Source organism: Carcharodon carcharias, chromosome 2, assembly GCF_017639515.1.
Source record: "Carcharodon carcharias isolate sCarCar2 chromosome 2, sCarCar2.pri, whole genome shotgun sequence".
NCBI lineage: Eukaryota > Metazoa > Chordata > Chondrichthyes > Lamniformes > Lamnidae > Carcharodon > Carcharodon carcharias.
Window position 1 is genome coordinate 210,751,577 of NC_054468.1, and position 27,329 is coordinate 210,778,905.

At 43.6% G+C, this 27,329-nt stretch overlaps 1 protein-coding gene across 1 annotated transcript in view; it reads right to left on the minus strand.

Moving 5' to 3' along the window:
• The window catches only part of LOC121288725 (kynurenine 3-monooxygenase-like), an 86,629-nt gene extending 60,467 nt beyond the window's left edge, over positions 1 to 26,162 (minus strand). The window contains exons 1-8 of the mRNA XM_041207503.1: positions 26,088 to 26,162; positions 20,153 to 20,222; positions 10,352 to 10,449; positions 5,139 to 5,228; positions 3,797 to 3,845; positions 3,620 to 3,707; positions 723 to 888; positions 545 to 616 (exon numbers count right to left, since the gene is read on the minus strand). Coding sequence (XP_041063437.1) covers positions 545 to 616; positions 723 to 888; positions 3,620 to 3,707; positions 3,797 to 3,845; positions 5,139 to 5,228; positions 10,352 to 10,449; positions 20,153 to 20,222; positions 26,088 to 26,162 — 708 coding nt within the window. The remainder of the gene's footprint in view (positions 1 to 544; positions 617 to 722; positions 889 to 3,619; positions 3,708 to 3,796; positions 3,846 to 5,138; positions 5,229 to 10,351; positions 10,450 to 20,152; positions 20,223 to 26,087) is intronic.
• Between the last annotated feature and the right edge of the window lie 1,167 nt (positions 26,163 to 27,329).

Sequence of the window (27,329 nt, forward strand, 5' to 3'; positions counted from 1 at the left end):
TTATAGAAACCACAATGAAATACATTCACATTGATTTAAGAGTTTTAGATACTGTGTAAAACATTATTTGCCTGACAGGTGAGCAGCATGTGTGTTGTCTAAGACAAAGTTCATTGTCTCAAAGGGCCCCAGGAAATCATGTTGTTCTCCATTACCACACCATTAAAATACTTTATAGCTGCAATAATAAGATGGTAAGATGTGACTCAGCTTTTAAAAATGTTGGATTTCCAAATAGCTGAAATAAACCCAGGCCACAAAAGTTGTGACAACTTGGGAGCACACCTTCCCTGGCCCAAAGAGAAAGAACACAAATGCCTCTTTGTGCCGTTTATTAGGATGCTCTGCCAGTCACCCATCCAAGTAACAGCGGGAGACTGTGAGAAAACAAGCAGAATTTTAGTGTCCCAAAGATCAGGCTCCCATGTAGCTTCAAACTCTTCAAAAGCCAAACATAGCCACAATTTAAGGATACAATTCAATAGAAGTATAAGAAATGACTGACTCAGACACTGGGTTTGATAAAGTGGTTAACAATACTTACCAAGTTAGGCAAAGCAATCATCATGAAGGTGTTTCTAGGCCATATGTGAAGAAAATTAGGCTTCATTGCAAACTGAAAGAAAAAATTCTGATGTTTATTCCTATGTACAACATTCAATATGAAAGGCAAGTGGGGAGGAACTTTTAAAAAAAATACTTGTATTTATACCAATCCTTACATCACCATTTTTAGGAGGTATTGTAAGCTCCATGTAACCATGAGGAATGTAGATATGGCTGTAATTAAACCTGGCTTGTCTCATGAACTGTTTCCTCGTAGTTGAAAAAGCTCCATCGCAACCAACAACAAGGTCATGTGAAACCTCATAAGTCGAACCATCAGGCCTGATATGAATACAAAACCAAATATTTTACTCTATAGCTTACAACAAGTATGGCAATGTCAGAAGTCAAGAATGAAACATTTAGAATCAATCAATGAGTAAAGTGCTCAACATTGCCAGCTACAAAATGTTTTCTAAAGAAAATTTAAAAGACAGCAAGAAGCTAGAAGCAACACACTATAGAGAGGAGTGGTTGATGCCAAAATGGTCTCTCCTCTCCTGGAGCTCTCTTGCCAGTTTGTTCTACACTCTTCTTAAGTATCGACTAATAATTCCAAACTATGATCAAATCACTTGATTATAGCAGATCAGAGGTTGAGAGGTATCTAATATATACTCAGTAAGGGGTTAAAATTACTCTTGGTTCACAGTAAGCATGTTGAAGGAATTTAAAATGTTGCCTTTTTATTTAAAAAAAACACACCGTCTGAAACATCCAACTTTGTTCTGCGTACCCACTGAAGGTACTGAAAACAACTGAACGGTCAATTGGAAAACATATGAGAATATACTTCCGAACTAGTTAGACAACTACTTAACAGGTTTAAAAGTGCACTGCAACTTCTACGAGAGGAGGAGAAAGAGAGAGAGAGAGAAAGGGCGGGGGGGGCAAGATGTGAAATATAGCAGTGTTCATGGTAAACACTGTGAGGAGCACTTCAAAGTGCAGTCTAGCAGTAGAAATCAGCCATGCCACTAATGCCTAAAAAATGAACCACAGAGTATCATTACAAGAGTTTCAGTTACAATAGTACATAATAATATCTGATGAGAAATAGCAGTTAGTATGATTAAAGCTTACCTACCATGTACAGATGCTACCATTTATAGAGGCTGCCACTGATTACAATCAAAAGAAATTACAGGTATACTTAACCTGAATAGATACATTATTACTACAATGTATGGCAATAATTTTAACTTTTATCACCAGGTGAAAAATGGGTAATAGTGAATCAGCAACTTGTTTCATATCTTGACATTGGCCATCTCCAACAAAGGAGAATCTAATCATCTCGCCTTGACATTCAATGGTATTAACATTGCTGAATCCCTCACCATCAACATATAAGAGGCTACCATTGATCAGAAATTGAACTGGACCAGCCATTACATGGCTACAAGGGCAGGTCAGAGGCTGTAATTCTGGAGAGAGTAGCTCACCTCCTGACTCCCCAAAGCCTGTGAACCATCTACAAGACATAAGTCAGGAGTGTGAAGGAATATTCTCCACTTGCCTGGGTGAGTGCACCTCCAACAATGCTCAAGAAGCTTCACCATCCAGGACAAAGAGCCCACATGATTGGCATGCCATCCACCTCCTTCAAAATTCACTCTCTCCACCACTGACACACAGTGGCAGCATTGTGTACCAAATATAAGATGAACCCAGGCAACTCACCAAGGTTCCTTCGACAATCCCTTCTAAACCGACAACCTCTACTGCCTAGAAGGACCAGGGTGGTAGGCCCAAAGGAGCACCACCACCTGCAAATATTCCTCCAAGTCACACACCATACTGACTCGGAATTATATCACTGTTCCTTCACTGTCACTACATCAAAATCTTGGAACACTCTTCCTAACAGCATTGTAGTATACTTTACCTATACCACATGGACTTCCATGGTTCAAGGAGGCTGCTCACCACCGTCTTAAGGACAACTGGGCAACAAATGCTGACTTAGCCAAGTGATGCCCACATTGCATGAAAGAATACAAAAAAAACACTGACTTTAATGAAGAAGGAAAACTGGAAAATGTTTAAAAACAGGCGGTTGATTTGCTATCTACCCATTTTTCGCTTGGCAATAAAAATTAAAAATCAACCTGTTATATGAAAACATTAAACTCAAAACACAAACATGCATCTTATCTTAAAAGCAGGAAAAAGCAAAGTCAGGGCACAGCAGAAAATAAATGTTACTAAATTAACAGGAATGGCATATCTGCTCCTGAGAAATGTTCAACACAGGTGGGCTTTGAGGTCAAAAAACCTCCCAGTGATCTTACACTTCTATTGTTCAGAGTTTTCTAAAAAAAGTGATCCAAAAAGTCATTCCTAACTGCAATCAATCTTCATTAACTGTCAACAATCTTCAAGCTCCATAAAAGCCTCACTTTGCCAGACTGTACTGATTCTGATGACAGCTGTGTTTAATATTTATCATTCTAACTTATCCCTCGTGCATTGCAATTCATGGCAGCAGCGCCACCTGCCATCATTATGATACTGTAATTGGGTAGAAACTGAGCATGGAAAGAGGCACATAGGGAATTGATCTAGGAAAAACAGAGAGGAGCCAAAAGAAATGATATTGCAGTGGGAAACTGGAAGAAATAGCTTCAGAACCAATTTATTGGCCATAGAAAAATGCTTATCTAACGATGCAGACCTGCCAGAAACAGTCTGGCATTTTCAGGGTCCTTGAACATGTACACACTCATGCCCATGCACACAGAGACACAGGAGCAGTTGTTTTGTTGAAACTCCTATGTGGCCAAAGAGCAGCTGCTCAGATTAAGCCAAACTGAAGTTCAAAAGTTGGACTTCCTCATAACGTTAATACGTGTCTTTTTAACACCTTGTTTCCCAGACCTTCGTCAGTGTTGCTTCTCCATGGCACTACAATCTGTATTGTTGCCTTCACTATGATGGCAACTCCAAAGTTGGAGTAAATAGAATTCAAATATGACCTTTACACAATGGTAACAGACTTTAGAAAGATTACCTGATAAATGTCAGCACCCCACTATCAGCACTGTAGTGTTGCAACTTCTCTTCAAAATTTAACTTGACATTTGGGTATTGGTTAGCCGCTGCAAATGCAAACAGGTTATGCAAACTTCAGTAACAGATGAGAAATGGGACAAAGGATTTTTCGAATAAGATGTCCACACTTACTCACCAAATAATAGTGTTCGGTTTAAGTTTGTTCGATCTACTGACAAGATATACTGAAAGACAATGAAAAACAATTAAATACCATTCCCACATGCAGTGACAATAGAAAGATGAGCAAATGGTTAATATTATCAGTCACTTGCCTTGACAAATGTAATTATTGTTTTTGGCCAGTTTAGTATTGGGAAGGCTTGCCTAATACTGTAATGTACATTTTAGGAAAATAACATTGGCAAATTTTCTGCTTTAGCACTTAGACATAAAACATTGTCTGACAGAATGCACAGAGGATAATTAGGTGGGAAGGACGGCATGCCCATTAAGCAGTTCACTTGATTTTGCATCTATTACAAGCATTCCTCTATCCTGCTCCCAATGAATTATTGTATTAACCCCATGCAACACCACAATCTGTACCTTTACATGACCAACTATCCAGGCACATCAAGTTATAGCCTAAAGCAGTCCAAAGTGTTACTTAACAAATGAACTCCCAATTAAAGGTTTAAATGTAAATGACCAAAGTTTGTCTAATTGCTTTTTACTCCTTCTGCTTCCCTTTTGTGAAATGTATGATCAGAGTTTATTATTCATTTTGAGTTGTTCTTCCAAATTCCGCCCTTAAAAGGGAGGGAGTTAGGTAGATGGCTGCTGGTTGTCCTCAAGGGCTTCCTGAATAGGTGTGATTCATTAGCTCCTTCTGCAGACTTTACTCATTTTTAAGCCATTATTTGGATATAGGTTATTTGACTAAACCACCAGAGACGCTGAGTCCATTTTGAGATACAATTCTCTCATACATACATTCTTCTACCATGCCCCTGCTGCTTGCCACTCTCAATATATCCTGCCAAAGCACAATCTATTTAGCAAGATCTTCATTCAAGATGCAGTCATTAATCACCTCACAGATGCTAGGCATCATAGTGTGCAGAGTTGTTTGCAAACAATTGAAAGGACTCTATGATTTGATGGTGCTCAGAAAGCAGCGTTCCCTTTGTAGGCAGATTCTGAATGGTGCCAATCTTGGAACTCAGCATCTGAGGGTAGTCTGGAGTTTGTCCCTCCCACTGTCTCATTCGATCACTCGCTCCTCATCCATGCTGTATATTCCACCTCGTATTTCCTGTTCTAAGTCTAAACACTTCCCCCCAGGAATGATTCTTGAGTTAATGTTCACTGTGGAACAAGTAAATGATGCTGTATTGTGTGAGCGCCCTTAGCCAGTTCATCTTGCTGCTTATGACTTGCGCCAGTGCAAAGAAGATAAAAAACATACAAAATATTGCTTGCAACACTTGCTGTGCTATAACGTTGTGGTGCCTTTTTATACACAAAGAAATTACCTGGCTGTTTGTTCCATAAGAAATAGAGGACTTCCTGCCTGAAAGGGAGTGGATCATCCTGCCATTCATGGGAATGCCCTTGGCTACTACCTTAAAAACAAGTACTGAAGCATTATATTTTCAAAATTGGGAAATCAGGGCTTTATTAGACAACAAACAGTAAAACTGCCAAATAGTTATTATTCTTGAGCACAATCACTGAAGCTTAACACAACTGTGATTAAATTTGCAAACATAAAAACATTGGGCTTAATTTTACATTCCCCTTGTGGGCATGTTTCTCATGGTGGGAGCTCATAAAATGGGGTGGATGTCCATTCCACCACCTTCCTGCCCACCCCCCGAGCTCACCCCCCCAATATTAGATGAATGATTAAGGGTCAATTAGGCTTGTTTTCAAGCCAATTAACCCCGATAATACACTGCCCACGCCACAGCAGGGTGGGAGCAGGAAGCCTAATTTTTAAACTTAAATGCTTAAAGGGCGGGAAGGAAGAGCAGGGGAAGTGAGGGGGGAGGAGGATAGGGAGGGGGAGGGGGAGGGGAAGAAAAAAAATCGCACTTCGGGGCTGCCCTTTGCTGATTGCAGGGCGGCCCCCACTTAGGTCAAGACCACCCCACTTCCTATCCACTTCTTCCCTTAAACCCACCCTTTCCCCCACCTTGCTCCTCTACCTAATCTATCCATACCCTCCCGGCCCAAGACCCCAGACTTACCTGCCTTGGTCTTCTTTTCCTTCTGCAGTCCCGGCAGCGGCCACTGATGCCTTCCTGGCACTGCCAGAACCGATGGAGCTGCCAGCCAATTTGATTGGCTGGTAGCTCCAGGGGGCGGAGGTCCCACTCAGCTTTCGTGTGTCCACCCGCAGCGCTTTGGGATGGGTGGGCGTTGAGCATGTCGCCTCCACACCAACGTGGTTTCTGGTGGGGAGGAGCAGGGGTGGGGGCTTTACGTCCATCCACACCACCAACCCCCCAACCCATCCCCGTATTATTCCATCCATTGACACTTTTCAAAAGATCTGAGGTCTCCAATACATGTTCAAACTAAGCTATACCAAATAATTGTTATACCAGGACTATTTTTACAGCCAAATCCTGGCTGTCTGCTTCAGCAAGCTCATCTAAATCAGTGGTGGTGAAGCAGAAACAATCATTCTTAGCTGATTTTCTGTCGAGATTTAAGATGTCAGGAGCACCTTGAAGTTGCCCTTAATCACACTCAACCATCATACATAATCCTCATCTGTGGCCGCAGGAATACCTGTCTGCTCCCCAAACTATAGAATTCCCAATCACTGTTGCTTTCTCAATCTTCCTCTGAAAATTGTCTCCATAATAGACTGACGTATATAATACCCTGAAAATGATAGTGGGTCCCGCACCCGCTCGCTGACCGGAAAATGCTGCCCGGTGTGTTTGTTTATTTTTCCCGAGGATTACTAGTAACGTGCCCATTATGAAAGGGTCTTATTATTAGAAGAGGTAAAGTTCAAAAGACATAGGGACACAATGAAAATTTGCATTCAAAGAGGAAAATATGTATAAAGAGCGAGAAGGCTGTTGGTAAAAAAAGGGAGGGATTCTAAGATCTAAAGCCTCCAGCCGGTAAACCTCAAGCCACTGTCTGCAGGGACCCAGCGCTGAAAGAAACTCATTTTGAATGCGACTGTCCAAAGTGTGCTTTACCAGGGGTCTGTTAAATCTATGGGCGGAGTTTTCTGTTCGGCGTGCGGGGGCGCGCCCCACACGCGACACATAGAATGTCACACGGTGACGTTGGGTGTGTGCATCCCAACATCACCGCGTGTCATTCCGATCTTTAGTTTGGCAGGCACGCATCGAAGTCGGCTGTGCACCCACTGAACTGTCAAAGCCCTGTTAAGGCCATTAATGAACTAATTAACCAATTAACAGGACTGCCCGTCCAATCTTAAGGCTGTCGGGCAGGCGCAGAGCCCAGGCGGCCTTCGCATTTTTTCAAGAAACCTCATCCACAGGCGGGATGAGGTTTCATGAAGGGTTTATTAAATTAATAAGTATTTTTAAACATTTGATATACATGTCCCAGCTCATGTAACACTGTCACATGAGGGGACATGTGTAAATGAGTTTTCATTATTTTTATTTTGAAGTTTGAAATTGTACCTAAACTCCCTGAGGCAGCTCCTTGCCTCAGGGAGATTTCTGCACTCTTTCATGCGCATGCGAGAAAGAGCGCAGGCCCCGACTCTCCCTCATCCCCCCACCCGCACAGATAACGCTTGCTACCAGGTGTGCATCATGATGGGCGGGCCTTAATTTGCCTGCCCACGTAATATGGCGGCACACAGCCAATCACGGGTGGCGATCGGCTCTGCACCCACCAGCACCTGCTCCTAACTGGCCCACCTAACGGGGAGGAAATTCTCTCTTATGTGTTTTACTGTTGCCTTAACGGAGGTGTAACTAGGAGTCACATTAATTAGGGGATTGTTGTAGTTATTATAGTAGCAATTTTGTAGACATATGTATGTGTTTACAATCTTTCTTGTATTAATAAATCTTTAATTTAATTTTATAAAAGCCCCTTGAGACTCAGTAGTCTTAGTACTACTGAATTCAAAGCCTGCATCTCGAAACATACAAATTGCAAAATTGGTTATGACAGTTGTTTCAAGTTTTCCTCTGGGATTTGAACAGCTCAACATTCACCATTGGCTGTGTTGCTGTTTGGAATTCTATATTAAAACTCCCAACAATGTAACAACTTCCCTTCTGTTCCTCAAATCAAGCCAAATAGACTCAGTCCTAGAATCACGAGTGTATTTTTAATTAGAACTATAACATCATCCTTAATTATTACTATCATACCCCTGTTCTTTTTTCTATCATTCCTGAATACTTGGTAACCAGGATTATTAACTACCCATTCCTGGCTTTGTTTGAGCCATGTCTCAGTTAATGCAACCTCGTCATAATCACATGTGCTTGTGTAAACAGCTCAGCAACCTGATAAGTTACACTACAGACAATGACATACACCCAATTTAATACCCCTTCGTCATATTTGCCATTTTCCTTAATCTTGCCCCTGCAATTTTTGTAAATAGACTGGAACTGTAAAGGAAATGGGTAAAGCAGTTGCACTGGACCTTAGCCCACATGCTATATGGGTATACAAAAATTATATTTCTAAGAACAACTGAAAATTTAGGATATCATGGCCCGTAACATCCAAGCTCCAGGGCGTCATAACTGAGGGGTAACCAACGATGAGCTGGGGAACTTCCCACCAACCCCCGACCCCTCCCCCACCCCACCCCACCCATACCCAGGCAAGGATCGCATGGCAATTGCCCAGGAAGTTCAAACTCCCCTTGAGCAATTGCCCTGCAATCTGAGCCCTCAATACTGACTATCTAACGCCCACCTACCTTCCTACCTTACTGACCACTCGATCCCTCCCGGCCAACCAACACCCCCCTGCCCCACAACCAACCGATCCCCACCCCCCCCCCCCCCCCCCCCCCCAAAATCCTATCCACTTACCTTACAATCTTATCTTCTCACTGGCTTCTCAAAGTGGTTGGCCCTTTAAACTTACCTGTTTTCTGGCAGTTAATGCCGTAAAAAAGGGGATATGGCTTCCTTACCCCCTACTCTCCTGTCTTTGACACAAGGTCTTGGGCATTACGTAATTCTGATTCAGCCTGAGTCGGCAGGTGAGGCAAGAACGGAGCAGCTGGGATTCAAGGTAAAAAACTAGCAGCCGAAGTTACAGACCCATATGTACTCCCTGGGAAGTAGTGACTGAATTTTGTGCAGGACGATGTGGACCGGGGAAGCTCCGTGTGCTAAAATGTTCTTAAAAAGGAACAGGCTTTGGATTTTTTTTTAGTATTAGCTTTTATCCTTTGTGTTATTACAATATTTGTATTAATATATCTATTTTTGAACATTTCAGATTTAGTTCCAGTACCACCATTTAGACAGTATGAGATAACCTCAGTGTCTTTTTAAAAAAAAGTTGCTATTTCTTGTCCTCATAATAGTCAAGTCAAAATATTACTGGTACATTATGGGTGGCTGTCTTACTTTGATTCCTAATATGCGCTGGATTACACACTGAGAGCAGGCTCCCTGCACCCCAACCTAAATGTCAGGGGCAAGCCTACTTTGCCTGCTCGCACCACTTTAAATTTTCAGCCAGATAATTGTTATCAGTCAAGGCCTCCTCCGCTCTCTAGGGGAAGTCCTGCTTCACGGAGCTGCCGGCCAATTGGAAGCTTGCAGCCCTGCAATACGAGCAGTGCCGCCAGCAACAGTGGCCAGTGCTAGTACTGCAATTAGGTCAAGGAAGAGGTGACCAGCAATGGAGCTGGACCTCCAGGGATCTCAGGCAGGACCTGGTGAGAGGGATGAGAGGGTTGGGGGTGTCATCTGAGAAAGGGTAAGGGGGAAGCGTGAACATGGAGAACTGTGGAGGGCACCTCCAATTGACACCGGGGATCTGGAAAGGAGGTATACCCACTTCATTGGTCAGCAGCCCACAGAGTCAAACCTGCCAGGCTGCACATTGGACACAGGCCTCTCCGGCCCCCTTAAAATTTCAGTGACGGTGAGATGAGGCCCTTAAGTGGGCATTAATTGTGCACTTAAGAACATAAGAACATAAGAAATAGGAACAGAAGTAGACCATTCGGGCCTCAAGCCTGCTCCACCATTCAATAAGATCATGGCTGATATTCTTGTGCTTCAATTTCCACATTCCCATCTAACCCTGATAACCCTTGATTCCCATGCCTAACAAGAATCTACCTACCTCTGCCTTAAAAAATATTCATTGACCCCGCTTCCAAAGTCGCACAGCCCTCTGAGAGAAAAAATTCCTCCTCATCTCTGCAACAGCCTCAGTTGGGCCACAGGTGGCGGCCAATCTGACACCTCCCCTGCCGCTCATGAAATCGCGGTAGGTGGGCGGGCTAGTGGGGCTTTGACCCCCAGGGTCCACTGCCTGCGTTCTCGCCCACGGGTGGCCTGTGAAATCCAGTTCATGGAATTCATGCAGCATGAGATAGAATCTAAATTGCAAGGACCCAGCTGTTTAACTTGGGTTTAGCAGAATGTACATTATCAGGGCATTTAATCTTTTATCTGAAATAAAGAGGAAAATGTGCCCCAGATGATTTACTTCAACCAATTTTATTGGAAAATGGATAGATTCTCCATACCTGGTCTTCCATTCCAATTGCATTTAGAGCCTGCCGCCCTCTGTAAGATAAAGCAAGATTGATGCTCCTTCCCCTTACATCTTTCGCAGTTCGAATATCTGTCAAGAAGGAAATGAGATATGTTAACTGTGTTTTGATATATTCTTTTCTTAAATATTATAGTTTCGATTAGCTACGTCCAACCAGAAATCATAGTCATAGAGTCACAAAGGTCTACAGCACAGAAAAAGGCCATTTGGCCCATCAAGTCTGTGCTGGTCAAACAAGTACCTAACTATTCTAAGCCAATTTTCCAGCACTAGGCCCATAGCCTTGTATGCCCTGGCATCGCAAGAGCACATCCAAATACTTCTTAAATGTTATGAGGGTTTCTGCCTCTATCACCTTTTCAGGCAGTGGGTTCCAGATTCCCACCACCCTCTGGGTGAAAAAAGTCTTCCTCACATCACCTCTAAACCTCCTGCCCCTTACCTTAAATCTATGCACCTTGGTTATTATCCACCAAGGGGAAAAGTTCCTTCTTATCTAACCTTTCAGTGCCCCTCATAATTTTATACACCTCAATCATGTCCCTCCTCAATCTCCTCTGCTCCAAAGAAAATAACCCCAACTATCCAATCTCTCCTCATAACTAAAACACTCCAACCCAGGCAACATCCTGGTAAATCTCCTCTGCACTCTCTCTAATGCAATCACATCCTTCCCACAACGTGGATTCCAGAACTGCACGCAATACTCCAACTGTGGCCTAACCAGCATAACCTGCCTGCTCCTATATTCTATGCCTCAGCTAATAAAGGCAAGTATCCCATATGCCTTCTTAACCACCTTATCTACCTGTCCCGCTACATTAAGGGACCGGTGGACATGCACACCAAGGTCCCTCTGATCCTCGGTACTTCCCAGGGTCCTTCATTCTTCGTGTATTCCCGTGCCTTGTTTGTCCTGCCCAAGTGCACTCACACTTATCCGGATTAAATTCCATTTGCCACTGATCAGCCCATCTGTCTATATCCTCCCGTAATCTAAGGCTATCCTCCTCACTATTTACCACCCCACCAATTTTCATGTCATCCATGAACTTACTGATCAACCCTCCTACATTCAAATCTAAATCGTTTATATATACCACAAACAGCAAGGGACCCAACACCAATCCCTGTGGAACCCCACTGGACACAGGCATCCAGTCACAAAAACATGCATCAACCATCACCCTCTGCTTCCTGCCACTCAACCAATTCTGGATCCAATTTGCCAAATTGCCTTGGCTCCCATGGGCTCTTACCTTCGTTATCTGTCTCCTCTGTGGGACCTTATCAAAAGCCTTGCTGAAGTCCAAGCAGACTATGTCAAATGCATTGCCCTCATCTACACACCTGGTCACCTCTTCGAAAAATTCAATCAAATTGGTCAGACATGACCTCCCCTTAACAAAACCATGCTGACTGTCCTTGATTAATCCCTGCCTCTCCAAGTGTAGATTAATTCTGTCCCTCAGAATTGCTTCCAATAGTTTCCCCAACACTGAGGTTAGACTGACTGGCCTGTAGTGCCCTGCTTTATCCCTTCCTCCCTTCTTGAATAACGGTACCACATTAGCTGTCCTCCAGTCCTCTAACACCTCTCCTGTGGCCAGAGAGGTATTGAAAATTATTGCCAGCACCCCTGCTATCTTCTCCCTTGCCTCACCCAACAAAGTCTGGGATACATTTCTTCCGGGCCTGGAGATTTATCTACTTTTAAGCTTGCCAGACCACTTAGAATCTCCTCCCTTTCTATGCTAATTTCTTTAATTATATCACAGTCCTTCTGCCTGATTTCCATAACCATGTCGTCCCGCTCACTTGTGAATACCAACACAAAGTATCCATTTAGAACCCTACTTCTAGTAGGGTCTTCTAGCTCCACACACAAATTACCACTATGGTCCTCAATGAGCCCTACTCTTTCCCTAGTTATCCTCTTACTCATAATGTACTTGTAAAATGACTTTGGATTTTCCTTTATTTTACCTGCCAATGTTTTCTCATGCCCCCTTTTTGCTCTCCTAATTTCCTTTTTAAGTTCCCCCCTACACATTCTACACTCCTCTAGGGCTTCCGCTGTTTTGAGCCCTCGGTATCTGCCATAAGCCTCCCTTATTCTCTTTACCCAATCCTGTATATTCCTCAACATCCAGGGTTCCCTAGATTTGTTGGTCCCACCCTTTATCTTTACTGGAATATGTTGGCCCTGTACTCTCCCTATTTCCTTCTTGAATGAGTGCCATTGCTCTGATGCAGGTTTACCTAAAAGTAGCTGCTCCCAGTCCACTCTGGCCAAATCATATTTGATCTTATTAAAATCAGCCTTCCCGCAATTTAGAACTCTGATTTCTGGCCCATCCTTGTCCTTTTCCTTAACAACCTTGAATCTAACGGAGTTACAATCATTATCTGCAAAATGGTCCCCCATTGATACCTCTACCACTTGCCTGGCTTCATTCCCTAAAATTAAGCCCATGACCTTGTAGGATCTTCTACGTACTGGCTTAAAAAGCTCTCTTGGGTGCATTTTAAGAATTCCGCTCCCTCTAAACTATCACACTATGACTAACCAAGTTAATATTGGGGAAGTTGAAATCCACCACTATTAATACCCTATTATTTTTACACTTCTCTGAAATTTGCCTACATATCTGCTCTTCTATTTCTCTCTGGCTGTTTTGGGGGTGTATAGTACACTCCCAGCAATGTGATTACTCCTTTTTAGTTTTTAAGTTCTATCCATATGGTTTCATTTGAGGAGCCTTCTAAGATGTCATCCCTCCTTACTGCTGTAATTGATTCCTTGATCAATATTGCGATAACCCCTCCTCTTTTACCTCCTTCCCTGTCTCACCTGAAGACCCTATATCCTGGAATATTGAGCTGCCAATCCTGCCCCTCTCTCAACCATGTCTCTATGACAGCAATGACATCATACTTCCATTTGTTAATTTGTGCCCTCAACTCATCTGCCTTATTCATCAGACTCCTTGCAATAAAATAAATACCATCCAATCTTGCCAAACTCCCTTGTGCCTTGCAGCATCGGCGGAGAAGAAAAGAGTTGACGATTCGAGTCCTCATGACCCTTCAACAGTTCTGTTGAAGGGTCATGAGGACTCGAAACGTCAACTCTTTTCTTCTCCGCCGATGCTGCCAGACCTGCTGAGTTTTTCCAGGTAATTCTGTTTTAGTTTTGGATTTCCAGCATCTGCAGTTTTTTGTTTTTATCCCTTGTGCCTTAACTGGCCTATAATTTCTATGTCTTCCAGACTCACTTGCTCTCTCTTCTAATTTTGGCTGTGCATCTCCCCCTGCTGAACGTCATCTCAGGACTCCATCCCCCTGCCAAGTTAGTTTAAACCCTCCCCAACAGCACTAGCAAATCTCCCCACAAGGATGTTGGTCCCATTCCAGTTCAGGTGCAACCCTTGTATAGGTCCACCCCCAACCCCACCCCCCCCCCTTCAGGAATGGTCCCAATGTCCCAGAAATCTAAAGCCCTCCCTCCTGCACCATCTCTTCAGCCACGCATTCATCTGGACTAACCTTCTATTTCTATACTCACTAGCATGTGACACCGGAAGTAATTCAGAGATTACTACCTTTGAGGTCCTGTTTTTTAATCCGCTTCCTAGTTCCCTAAATTCTGCTTGCAGAACCTTAGCCCTATGTCATTGGTATCAATATGTACCTCAATCTTTCTCTGTTTGTCCTCCCCCTTTAGAAGTGTGAGAGCATTAAGTAATACTCTGGAATGCACTACTTAAAAGGATGGTGGAAGCAGACTCAGTAGTAACTTTCAAAAGAGAATTGGATATATACTTGTAAAAAAAGAAATTTCCAGGGCCATGGGGAAAGAACTCAGGCGTGGAAGTCATTGGATGTACCTTTCAGAGGTGGCACAGGCATGATGGGCTGGTTTGGCTTCTTTCTGTGCTGCACGTTTCTATGGCCAGAATTTTCGGGTCGGCGAGCAATAGCGGGGCCTGCTCGCCGATGCGTTAAATGACGCGTGGTGACATTGGGCGTGCATCCCGATGTCAGCGCGCATCATTCAGATCTTCAGTTCAGCAGGCGCGCACCGGAATCTGCTGCGTGCCCACCGAACTGTCAAAGGCCTCTTAAGGTCATTTAAATATCAATTAAAGGAATTAACGGAGCTGCCCGAACAACAGCTCTGTGCCTCAGGGAGATTTCTGGGCTCTTTTGCGCGCATGCACAAAAGAGTGCAGGCTCCAACTCTCCCTCCTCCCCCTGCCTGCACAGGGAATGCTCAGCGCTTCCAGGTGCGCATCACGCTGGACAGGCCTTAATTGGGCCGACCATGTAAAATAGTGGTGCCCAACCGATTGTGGGTGGCAATCAGCTGCACGTCCACCTGCACCCGCTCCTGCCCAACACCCCCCCACCACCGATGGGGAGAAAATTCTCCGCTATACCAATGAGCTCAATAGCAGCAACTGGGATTTTCTTTCCCAATTCTCTTCCAAAACAGGTGACTCCTGCTGGGGTTTGGTTCCATGAGAGCCCTGGTAGCCTTCCATCACATCACATGGTCAATTCTTATCTTTGGACTCTGGACTATTCCATTGTGTCAATATTACTGAAAAACCTAATTTTGCCCTCACTGGATATGCAGATATGCACTTTCCAGGATGGATCCATGTGTAGTGATAAGGAACCAAGGCTAATTTTTCTCCACTTTAGCACAGGAGTCCATTTGTACTATCCCCATCAGTGACTTTGTTCAATCAATATATAACTAAATTTGAACCTTGGGCCTTTCTGCTATATGCCAGTTTTACAAGGTAACAGAAACAATTGGTCTTGAGGTATTTATCAAAATTAGTCAGCCTCTAAAGAGTGTGCAGAGAGTCTTTGGGGTTCATGTGCTGAGATCTTTGAAGACGGCAGGCCATATCAAGAAAGTAGTTACCAAAGCATAAGGGATCTTGGGCTTCAAAGATAGGGGAATTAAGCACAAAAGTAGGGAAGTTGTGCTGAACCTTTATAAAGCTCTGGTTAGGCCACAACTGGAGTACTGTGCCCAATACTGGTCACCATGCCTTCCGAACAATACGTGGAATTTAATGCGGCCTCTGTGAGCAAGAAACATGTTGGGTGCAGAGAACTAATCAGACATGATCTGAAATTTCAGTTTTGCACTGGCGGGCTGAGGTGTACAGATTAAGTCGGGGGCAGGTCAGGCCTCACACCATCCGGGGGTGGGTTCCTATTTTCAATGCATTTGCATCCCATGAATATTCTATATCAAAATTTTTTCAAATTAGGTCCTACCTTCAAGATTAAGTCAACGCTACACAGGAATCTCATGGCGCCACTTTCACACTTGTCTAAAGCTGGCACCACAATTGAGCTTGTCCAGTTGGGTCTGAGGTGAGCGATTGTCTTTGTCAAACTCTGGAGCACAGGGGAGGAGAATGGCAGGTTGGATGGAGCGGCCATAGGGACAAGGCTGATTTGGGGGTAACGGGAGGGTTTTGGGTCAGGGACATAAGTGGGAGCAAGACGGCTTCAAAGAAGGGGAGCTGGTAGGGTTGGGCCAAGAAGGGCAAAAGGAGCACTTTGAGGAAGAGGAGCAGCTGCAGTTGGGCCAAGAGGGGAGAAGGAGGGCTTTGAGGAAGCGGTGTGGCTGGTGTAACTGTACAATATGGAGGGCCTGGCATATTAAGTGAGGTTGGGGAGGAATTAGGAAATGCAAAATGAGGGGCCTAAAGGACTGTTGCAATACTGTCCACTGTCAAGTCCTGGGTGTCTAAATGGGAAAGCTGTTCGAAACAGAGAAAGTCCATAGCTACAGGGAGAAGTTCGATATAGTAGGAGGGCAGGTCCAGTCTGAGGCAAGAGCGATCAAAGGTCTGAGAGAGTGACTCGGGGGATTCTAAGAACACATAAAGGCTGATGGAGGTAAGGCCAGTATCAGGGGAGGAATGGCTCGAGGACGATAGGCTCAAAGGGGAGAGATCTCCACTGTCACTGCCACTGGGTTAGGGATAATGGTGAGAGGCTCGAGGGTGAGGGGGGAAAGTGCAGGATGATGTTTGGAGGGTCAAAGGTGATGGACACAAATTCGAAGGTGACAGGGGAAAGGTGGAGGGTGCGTGCTCCAGGTGGAGGGTGATTCTGACTGAGTTGCTGGCAATTTATGCTAACTTACTTTCAGCTGGCAAGGGTCCAGGTCCAAGTGGGAGGAGGCCACTGTGCTGTGGGAGGAGTTCTGGGTATAGCCCATTAGAGGATCTGAAAATCTCATTGCTCAGCTGCTGTATGGATAAGAGCCATGAACACAGAGGTGTTCACATCAGTTCCTGCTTCCTTCACACAATTCACTTGGTGAATTCGTTATGGGTCTGATACCCGATAGTCTTACAACCTTGGGAGCAGGAGGAGAGGCTACAACAAAAGGGGGAGACGGTGGCCTAGTGATAATGCCACTAGCAATCTATAGAGGCCAAGACAAATGCTTTGGGCTCACAGCTGGTGGAATTTAAATTTAATTAATAAATCTGGAATTATAAAGCTAGTGTCAGTAAAAGTGATCATGAAACCATTGGCAATTGCAATAAAAACTTAACTGGTTCATTAACATTCTTTACAGACATGTGACTCCAGATCCACAGCAACGTGGTTGCCTCTTAAATGCCCTCTGAAATGGTCTAGACAGGAGTGTGATGGAATACCCTCCACTTGCCTGGATGAGTGCAGCTCCCACAGCACTCAAGAAATTCAACATCATCCAGGACAAAGCAGCCTGCCTGATTGCCCCCCACCCCCCACCCCCATCCCCACCAACCACCACCTTCAACATTCACATCCTCCACCAACACACAGTAGCAGCAGTGTGTACTATCTACAAGATGCTCTGCAGCAATTCACCAAGGTTCTTTCGACAGCACTATCCAAACCTGCAACCTCTACCACCTAGACGGACAAGGGCAGCAGACACATGGGAATACCACCATCTTGGAGTTCCCCTCCAAGCCACTCACCATCCTGACTTGGAAATATATTGCCATTGCTTCACTGTCAAACTCTCACCATAACAGCACTGTGGGTGTACCTACACCATGTGGGCTATAGCAGTTCAAGGTGACAGCTCACCACCACCTTCTCAAGGGAGATTAGGGATGGGCAATAAATGCTGGCCTAGCTAGGGACACCCAAATCCCATGAAAGAATTAAAAAAAAGGACGTGTCCAAGAATATAAATTGACAGATGAAAGGGGGAGTGATGGGAGGGTCACCTGATAGAGACTGTCAAGGGGAGATTGGAGGCTGCAAGTTGCTGACAAATTTTAAAGATGACCCTGCAGGTGGGTGAGTACTTCTCTCGATTGGCATCAGTTCTCCCTGCCTGCAGAGACTGGATGCTTGCACAAGAGGGCTGTTTACAGGCCAACCCTGCTGATTGCCTGCTGCATGCACTTACAACTTGTATCACGATTGCATGTGTGGCAGTTCCCAATACGTCAGCTGAAGTGGGATCCATTTCCTGATGATGTCCCACCATCAGGAGCCGTGCTCTTCTTATTAAATTCCGCACAACGTGAGGGACCTTCAGAGGGTGCAGAGGAGATTTACCAGAAAGGGTTGGTGGGATGAGGGATTTTAACTACAAGGTGAGCTTGGAAAAGCTGGGTTTATTCTCCTCGGAGTGATACCGACCTAGATCTCATTGCCTGTAAGGGTGGGAGAAGCAGAGACGATGAATAATTTCCAAAGGAAATTTGATGGGTATTTGAAGGGCTACTGGATAGAGAATGGAACTGATTGGACTGCTCTACTGAGAACTGGCATGAACTTGTTGGACCGAATGGCATCCTTTTGTGCTCTAATGACAATATGAGTCTATTGTTGAGGTAAGGTCACCTTATTTTTGCTCCCAATTAGGAAGAGTGTAGAACCTATTGACTATATCATTGGAACAATAGGTTAAAATTCCTTCTGCTAAAGATGTAGGTTCTTCTTTTCTAGCACTCTGCCCAAAGGCAAATCCTTGGTAATTATTCACCAAAGTATGGCCAAGTGCCATGATTTTTTACTACGGTTAGGGTGGGGAGGCAGGCCCTGAGTCTACCTCAGTCAGAATGGAAATCGAACTCCATGTAGTTGACATAAATCTGATCCACGCGCTAGCTGTCTAGCCAACTGAACAAACCAGCACCCAGCACCCCTTCCCACACTGCCACCACCGCCCCCCCCCATCTCCGCAAGGTGTGTGTAGTGCATGCAGATGTTGCTTAAATGTGACCATCACAACAAAATGTGATGACTCACTCAGGGCATTTTTAATAATCAGGCAGGAGGTGCACACAAAGTAACACCCAATCCATGGGGATGGCAGCTTGGTCCATTTTGAGGGCCAAGTCACAAAACCATTCCATCTGCAAGTTGCACACCTCTGACGGGCGCCTCATTGCATCTCACTAGCCCAGCAGCCCGGAGGCCAACCCAGGCTGCAGAACAGTAGGAGCAGAGGGGACGGTGATCATGGAGTTGGGTAGTGTGGGCAGCAGAAACCCACATTATTCTTGTAGAGCTTTGGGAACTACTCAGGCTCCTTGCGGGTTCCACAAAAACTTTTAACGGCCTTTTCCTCTTGACAAACAGTCTTTATTCAGAGTGTCCAGGGCACACATTCCACCCAGCAGGCCCTCTAAATTGCATTTGAGTCCTAGCTACATCATAGGACCCCTATTTGCATAGATTAATGAGGCTACCCAGCAAAAGACCCAGTGTAAAATTGCATCGAAGCTGGAAAGGGCTAGTAAACTGGCTAGCTTGATTTTAACTTCGCTGCTGACCCGTTCCCACATCATGAAGAGAGTTAAATCCACCACTATTTCCCAAAATGATTCTGTGGGAATGGAGACTTTAAGCACCTTTGAAACTACATTGACAAAAATAACACTTCAACTATTCAATAAACTAACAATTCTCATATGGAATTCCTCATACTGAATTAGAGGTTTATAAGGTCATGGTTAAGGTAAGCAGTATTATTAGGAACGCTGATGTACTGGCATTTTGGGTGACCCTAGGAGCACCATGAAAGGGATTTGGGCTCAGTGCTGAGGTGTCAGAGTACAGTACTATTTTTGGCAGCAGTGTGAGGATTTGAGGAGGGAGATCTTGTTCTACAAGATGAGAAACGGACCTTTATACACATGTCGATGAGAAGATTGCATGCAGGGAAATGCAGTGAACTGCATTTGTTTAAAATGAACGCCTATTTGAAAGCAACTGTTGTGTGAAAGAATTATCCAGTCAAAGCCCAGCCTTTTTAGAGTGACAAAGGTCTTGTAGTAGAAATGTTGGTGAACGTACTAAAAGACTGTTGCTGTGTGGCTGTGCACAATTAAGTTATTTTTTTTAAACTTGTTCTGGACATCTGAAATATTAAAATTTGAGAAAATGTTTTCAAAAATTAATTTCTGTGATTTGATTGGTTGATCAAGGTATGATGGCAAATAAAATGCGTAAATCTTTAGATAAGGTTACCAATGGTAGATGTTAAATGTTGATATAAATAGTGTGACTCAAAATTCAAGCATAGAAAACAATATATGGACAAGAATTTTTCAGTTTACATAGGATTTTTAATAACAGATACATAAATTCAGAAATTTAAATTGAGTATAGTAATTGTGCACCTCACAGATACTCTTAACTACATCCATAACGAAGATTACACTGCAAATTGGAGATGTGTTCATCTGAAAATGTTAAAGCAGAAAATAAACCCCACCTTTGCGTGCTTCATAAAGTTCCACTTGAAAGCCTCTCTTTGCGAAGAAACATGCATTTAAAGCACCAACCTGGGGGAACAATAAAAACAAAACTGATCTACAATTATGTTAACATGAGTTTTCATCACTGTTTTCCTTTGAGGCAGCAATGGTTTTACGGGGGAAGGGTTTAGTGTTTAATTTTGAACAAGGAATGCAATGATAAAAAGAAAGTAAAACATTAATTAAAATGATTGATAAGAGGCCGAGTATATCACCCATTGCATGATTCCTTGAAATGTTGGAACTTTGAGTTTTACTTTAGCTGTCCTTCATGCCACTTCTTGATCTCAGGCATATTGTTATCTGGCTGTACATTGCCAAGGCACTTGCCCACAGATGAGGGAATTAATATAAAAAGGAGTCATTATGGGGCTATTTTCAAATATCCTATAGTAGGCACTGTGAACTGGTAAAAGCCAGGGAAAGCTCACTTGTTTGTGTTCTCGTTGCAGTTGGTGTATGATCTAGAGAGGGAAATACCAGTGAAAGGAATGCAAAAACAGAAGCCAGTAGCTTAGACTCCCTGAACAAAACTTAACTGATGCTCGAGCACACTGGTTAATTATTGTCATTCATGTAGATTACGAATCTCATATTGTCTAAATCAGCTGTCGATCCTGCTAGACGTAGGTGAATCAGCAATTAGACTGTCTGCGAGACAACCACAACTGATCAACTGCCTTCCTAATTAATATAGTATAATAATATCCTAATTTTTTTAATTAAATGATTATTTTGACTGGCAAAACCAGTTTCTTCATCACTTGAAAGCAATTATGGTACATACCACACATCTAGTCAAACTAATAGCTTTTTAATTAAAGAAGTTACTTTTTCAGCAACTTTATAAAAATGACATTAATACAGACAAATGAAGTACTGTGATGGAATAACAAAGTCATTGTTCACAATAACAGCCGTCAGAAAGTCAGTGATTGAGCAAATAAAAAGAAACTACAAAACTGCAGCATTAAAATTAAAAAAAGGACTGAACAGAATAATTTAAGAAGATGTCAGTTTTTTTTGATTATACAGGACTTGGATAAAATAAATTGTACTTATTTGAGTTTGGTTGGACCTTTTTCTAGAGGTCTAGTCATGCAACACTTGGCATAATCTTAAAGAGCTATCCCATTTAGAATATAAATTAGAAAGCACTTTTGCGCACAAAGGATAGTGGAAATCTGGAACTCGCTCCCCCAGAGGCCTGTGGATGCTGGGTCAATCAAAAATTTTCAAGCCTGAGAGGGACAGATTTTTGTTGGGTAAGGACATCAAGAAATAAGGAGAGGTGGGTGTGAGGGTGGGTGTGTGTGTGGTGGGGGGTGGGGTGGAAATAGCCTCCTTCAGTTTCTCTGCATTGCACACAAAAATAGGCACGTGGATCTACAAAACCAATCCTTATATCATACAAAGTGTAGCACTTTTGAAGGGGGCATCCTGAAGGGGGAGGGTGATAAGGCAGAGGTCATGGTACATGTTGGTACCAATGACATAGGTAGAAAGAAGGATGAGGTTTTGCATCAAGAATTCAGGGAGTTAGGTAGTAGACTAAAAAGCAAGACCTCTTGGGTTGTAATCTCTGGATTACTCCCAGAGCCACATGCTAGCGAGCTCAGAAATAGGAGAATAGCACAGATGAATACGTGGCTGAAGAGTTGGTGCAGGAGGGAAGGTTTTAGATTCCTGGATCACTGGGACCGTTTCTGGGGAGGGTGGGACCTGTACAAGCGGGACGGTCTACATCTGAACCAGAGCGGGACTAACATCCTGCGGGCGTGTTTGCTAGTGCTGTTGGGAGGAGTTTAAACTAATTCGGCAGGGGAAGGGGACACAGAATTTTAGCAGAATAGGGACACATCATAATACAGTAAAACAATCAAGTCAGAGGGAGTACAGCTGCAATAAACTTCAAGGGAGGAAGGCAAGGCTGGATGGTCTCTACTTTAATGCCAGAGGTATTACAGGTAAAACGGATGAGTTAAGGGTGAGGATTAACATGTGGAATTGTGATATAGTAGCCATCACTGAGACGTGGTTGAGGGAAGGGCAGGATTGTCAGCTCAACATTCCAGGATATAAAATCTTCAGGCAAGACAGGGGAGGGGGTAAAAGAGGAGGAGGTGTTGCATTATTAGTTAAGGAGTCCGTTACTGCAGTAAGGAGAGATGATATCTTGGATGGGGCATCGAATGAAGCTTTGTGGATAGAGCTTAGGAATAAAAAAGGGGCAACCACATTGTTAGGTGTTTATTATAGGCCCCCAGATAGCCAGCAGGAAACTGAGGAGCAAATATGAGCACAATTTGTGGAGGTGAGTAAAAACAATAACAATAGGGTAATTATATTAGGTGATTTCAACTTTCCCATCATTAATTGGGATAGACATAGCGTTAAGGGCTTGGATGGAGTGGATTTCTTGAAATGTGTACAGGAAAACTTTTTAGGTCAATATGTAGAGGGTCCAACAAGGGACGATGCATTGCTGGATCTAATTCTGGGGAATGAAGCTGGACAGGTGGCTGAGGTGGTGGTGGGTGAGCATTTTAGTGATAGTGACCAAAACATGGTACAGTTTAAAACAAAAACAAAAATACCTCGAAAAACTCAGCAGGTCTGATTGCATCTGCAGAGAGGAATACAGTTAACGTTTCGAGTCTGTATGACTCTTCAACAGAGCTAAGGAAAAATAGAAGAGAGGTAAAATATAAGCTGGTTTAAGGGCGGGGCGGGGTGGGAGAGTTTTTGCTAAAGGGTCAGTGATAGGTGGAGATTGCCAAAAGATGTCATAGACAAAAGGACAAAAAGGTGTTGATGGTGGTGATGTTAGCTAAGAAATGTGCTAATGCTGACATTAAGGGTAGAAAAAAGGACAAGCAAGGTACATAGCCTAGTGGGGGTGGGGTGGGGGGAAGGGATCAAAATAAGCTAAAAGGTAGAGATAAAACAATGGATGGAAATACATTTAAAAATAATGGAAATAGGTGGGAAAAGAAAAATATATATAAATTATGGGAAAAAGGGGGATCGGAAAGTGGGTGGGGATGGAGGAGAGAGTTCATGATCTAAAGTTGCTGAACTGAATATTCAGTCCAGAAGGCTGTAAAGTCCCTAGTCTTCCCTGTAAGTATATCAATGGGAAGAGGATAACCAGGGAAAGAGTAGGGCCTATAAGGGACCAAGGGGGCAATCTATGGGTGGAGCCAGAGGACATCACTAGAGTGTTGAATGAATACTTCATGTCTGTCTTCACCCAAGAGAATGAGGATGATGGTATCGAATTCGGGGAGAGAGACTGCGAGATTCTTAAGCAAATTGATATAGGGACTGACAAGGTATTGGAGTTGTTGGCAGGCTTAAAAGTGGACAAATCTCCAGGTCCAGATGATTTGTGTCCAGACTGATGAGGGAGGCAAGGGAGGAGATCGCAGGGGCTCTGACCCAAATTTTTAACTCCTCTCTGGCCACGGGGGAGGTGCCAGAGGACTGGAGAACAGCTAATGTGGTTCCGCTATTTAAGAAGGGTTGTAGAGATAAACCAGGGAACTACAGGCCAGTGAGTCTCACATCAGTGGTAGGGAAACTACTGGAGAAATTTCTGAAGGAGAGTATCCAACTCCACTTGGAGAGGCAAGGTTTGATCAGGGATAGTCAGCATGGCTTTGGCAGACGGAGGTCATGCCTAACAAATTTGATTGAATTTTTTGAGGTGACCAGGTGTGTAGATGAATCAGTCCCTCATCAGTCTGGACACAAATCATCTGGACCTGGAGATTTGTCCACTTTTAAGCCTGCCAACACCTCCAATACCTTGTCAGTCCCTATATCAATTTGCTTAAGAATCTCGCAGTCTCTCTCCCCGAATTCGATACCATCATCCTCATTCTCTTGGGTGAAGACGGACATGAAGTATTCATTCAACACTCTAGTGATGTCCTCTGGCTCCACCCATAGATTGCCCCCTTGGTCCCTTATAGGCCCTACTCTTTCCCTGGTTATCCTCTTCCCATTGATATACTTACAGGGAAGACTAGGGACTTTACAGCCTTCTGGACTAAATATTCACCAGGTGACCAGATGAGGATAGTGCAATTGATGTAGTTTATATGGATTTCAGCAAAGCCATTAACAAGGTCCCACATGGGAGACTTATAAAGAAGGCAAAGGCACATGGGATACAGGGTAATTTGATAAGGTGGATTCAAAATTGGCTTAGTTGTAGGAGGCAGAGGGTGATGACAGAAGGATGCTTTAGTGACTGGAAGCCAGTGTCCAGTGGCATACCACAGGGATCTGGGCTCAGTCCCCTATTATTTGCCATTTATATAAACGACATAGATGACTATTTGGGGGTATGATTAGTAAGTTTGCGGATGACACAAAGATAGGCCGGGTGGTTAACAGTGAGGGTGAGTGTCTTGGGCTACAGGAAGATATAGACGGGATGGTCAAATGGGCAGATAAGTAACAGATGGAATTTAACCCTGAAAAGTGTGAGGTGGTATGCTTTGGAAGGAGTAATTTGACAAGGAAATATTCAATGAAGGGCATGACACTGAGGAACAAAGGGACCTTGATGTGTGTGTCCATAGATCTCTGAAGGTGGAGGGGCATGCTAGTGGGGTGGTGAAAAAGGCATATGGGACACTTGCCTTTATCAATCGAGGCATAGATTACAAAAGTAGGGAGGTCATGTTGGAGTTGTATAGAACCTTGGTGAGGCCACAGCTGGAGTACTGTATGCAGTTCTGGTCACCACATTATAGGAAGGATGTGATTGCACTGGAGGGGGTGCAGAGGAGATTCACCAGGATGTTGTCTGGGATGAAACATTTAAGTTATGAAGAGAGGTTGGATAGGCTTGGGTTGTTTTTGTTGGAGCAGAGAAGACTGAGGGGCGACCTGATCGAGGTGTACAAGGTTATGAGGGGCATGGCCAGGGTGGATAGGGAGCAGCTGTTCCCCTTAGTTGAAGGGTCCATCACAAGGGGGCATAAGTTCAAGGTGAGGGGCAGGAGGTTTAGGGGGGATGTGAGGAAAAAATCTTTTACCCAGAGGGTGGTGATGGTCTGGAATGTGCTGCTTGGGAGGGTGGTGGAGGCGGGTTGCCTCACATCCTTTAAAAAGTACCTAGATGAGCACTTGGCACGTCATAACATTCAAGGCTACGTGCCAAGTGCTGGTAAACGGGATTAGGTAGGTAGGTCAGGTGTTTCTCATGTGTCGGTGCAGACTCGATAGGTCGAAGGGCCTCTTCTGCACTGAGATTCTGATTCTGTGAGGAAATGACAGGTCCATTGCTTGGGGAATCAGCATAACTGATCAGCAGAACTGAGGCAGCATTATGTGTCTTCTTGGACCAGCTATTTAAGGAAAACATCAAGTCACTTATTTACTCAGGATAGTCACTATAGGATTGAACAGTCACATCAAAATTAAAAGCAAAACAATGACATGGCCAAATGGGTGAGGCATTGGACTCTAGATCCAATGGGTGGATGAGCATGTAAATTCAAATCCTGCTTCTTGTAAAATCCTGATTAGGGAACTCATTGGGGAAAATCTTTCTAGCTTCTTTAAAAAAAACAGGGAAAATAAGCAGTTTAGTCACAAATTTGAAATGACTATCCACTCTGTTATTCTAAAACTCTTTGCGACTACAGCATTTATACACTTTTTTTTACAAATTATAAACTTGAATTTTAAAAGGGTTGATCGGCTCTGAAGATCGGCTTCTATTGGGTTCGATGTGATCTCAAGTCAGCGGTTTGCTGGCTCGTTTTGAAGTAATTAAAGTTGTCCCTCAGCCCTCATGTGCGGCCACAACCTGCAAGAAAACATTAACTGACTGCAAATAAATGCTTGATTCTCTGAAGAAGAAACGAACCATACCAAGCCACCGCCAATAATCGCCACTTTCTTTGTTTCCTCCCCATTAGAGGTTCTCGGACTGGAGCGTGATGACATCTCGCAAACTCAGAAATGATATTATCTTCCTCGAGTAAATGGCATAGATCACTCTGAATCTGCCTCCCACTGCGACTGCGCTTCGTAACTCAAGTCAATTCCTATAATCGGGTGGGAAAATGCCTATTCTCAAACTCCGAACGTCATTGGCTTAAAAGTATGTTTTTTTTTGAAAGACACTAAATCACGCTCGGCGTTTTTCATGAAAGAGACTTTGCCCAGGCACAGAATCAGGATCTGTCTGATTTTTACAACGGGAGAGTCTGCTGGCTGCATCTTTACTGGCCCAATTACCGGCCCGCAAATGTTGTCGTTGCGTTTCCTGGTACAAACAAAAGCAAACTATTGCGGGTGCTGGTAATCTGAAATAAAAGCAGAAAGTGCTGGAAGTACTCAGCAGGTCAGGCAGCATCGGTAGAGGAAGAAATAGAGTTAATCTTTCGGATCCCTGACTTTAGACAGGGGAAGTTGAATGGCAAAAGGGATGATGTGGAGGCAAAAGGAGGTACAAATAAAGATACAAAAGATAAACCTGTTGTAAAGTGTTGGGCATAGTTTAGTAAGTCTTATTAAGGTACTCATTGTCTTCAGTAGTTCAACAGTAAGTATTCATAATTACTAGAAACCATATACATAGGTACGGTAAAGGTCTAAGCTAGGAGTTATCTCCATGCTTGCTTCTACATATGGTTCTGTTCAACACTACACTGACCCCTAGGTGTGGGTCAAATGTTCTCTTACATCACTGTGTGGAATTCCGGTTTGATAGCCAAGTGGTTATGGTACTGGGTTTGTAACCCCAAGATCAAGAGTTCAAATCTCACAATGGCAAACTATGAAACAATGTAACTTCATCTGAAACAGATGGAAACAGGTTTACTCAAAAGAGTATCAAGAGTTCAAATCTCACAATGGCAAACTATGAAACAATGTAACTTCATCTGAAACAGATGGAAACAGGTTTACTCAAAAGAGTATCAAGAGTTCAAATCTCACAATGGCAAACTATGAAACAATGTAACTTCATCTGAAACAGATGGAAACAGGTTTACTCAAAAGAGTATCAAGAGTTCACATCTCACTAAAGCAAATTATGAAACAATGTAATTTCATCTGAATAGGAACAGATGGAAACGTGTTTGTACTCGAAAGAGTTACATCACTGTG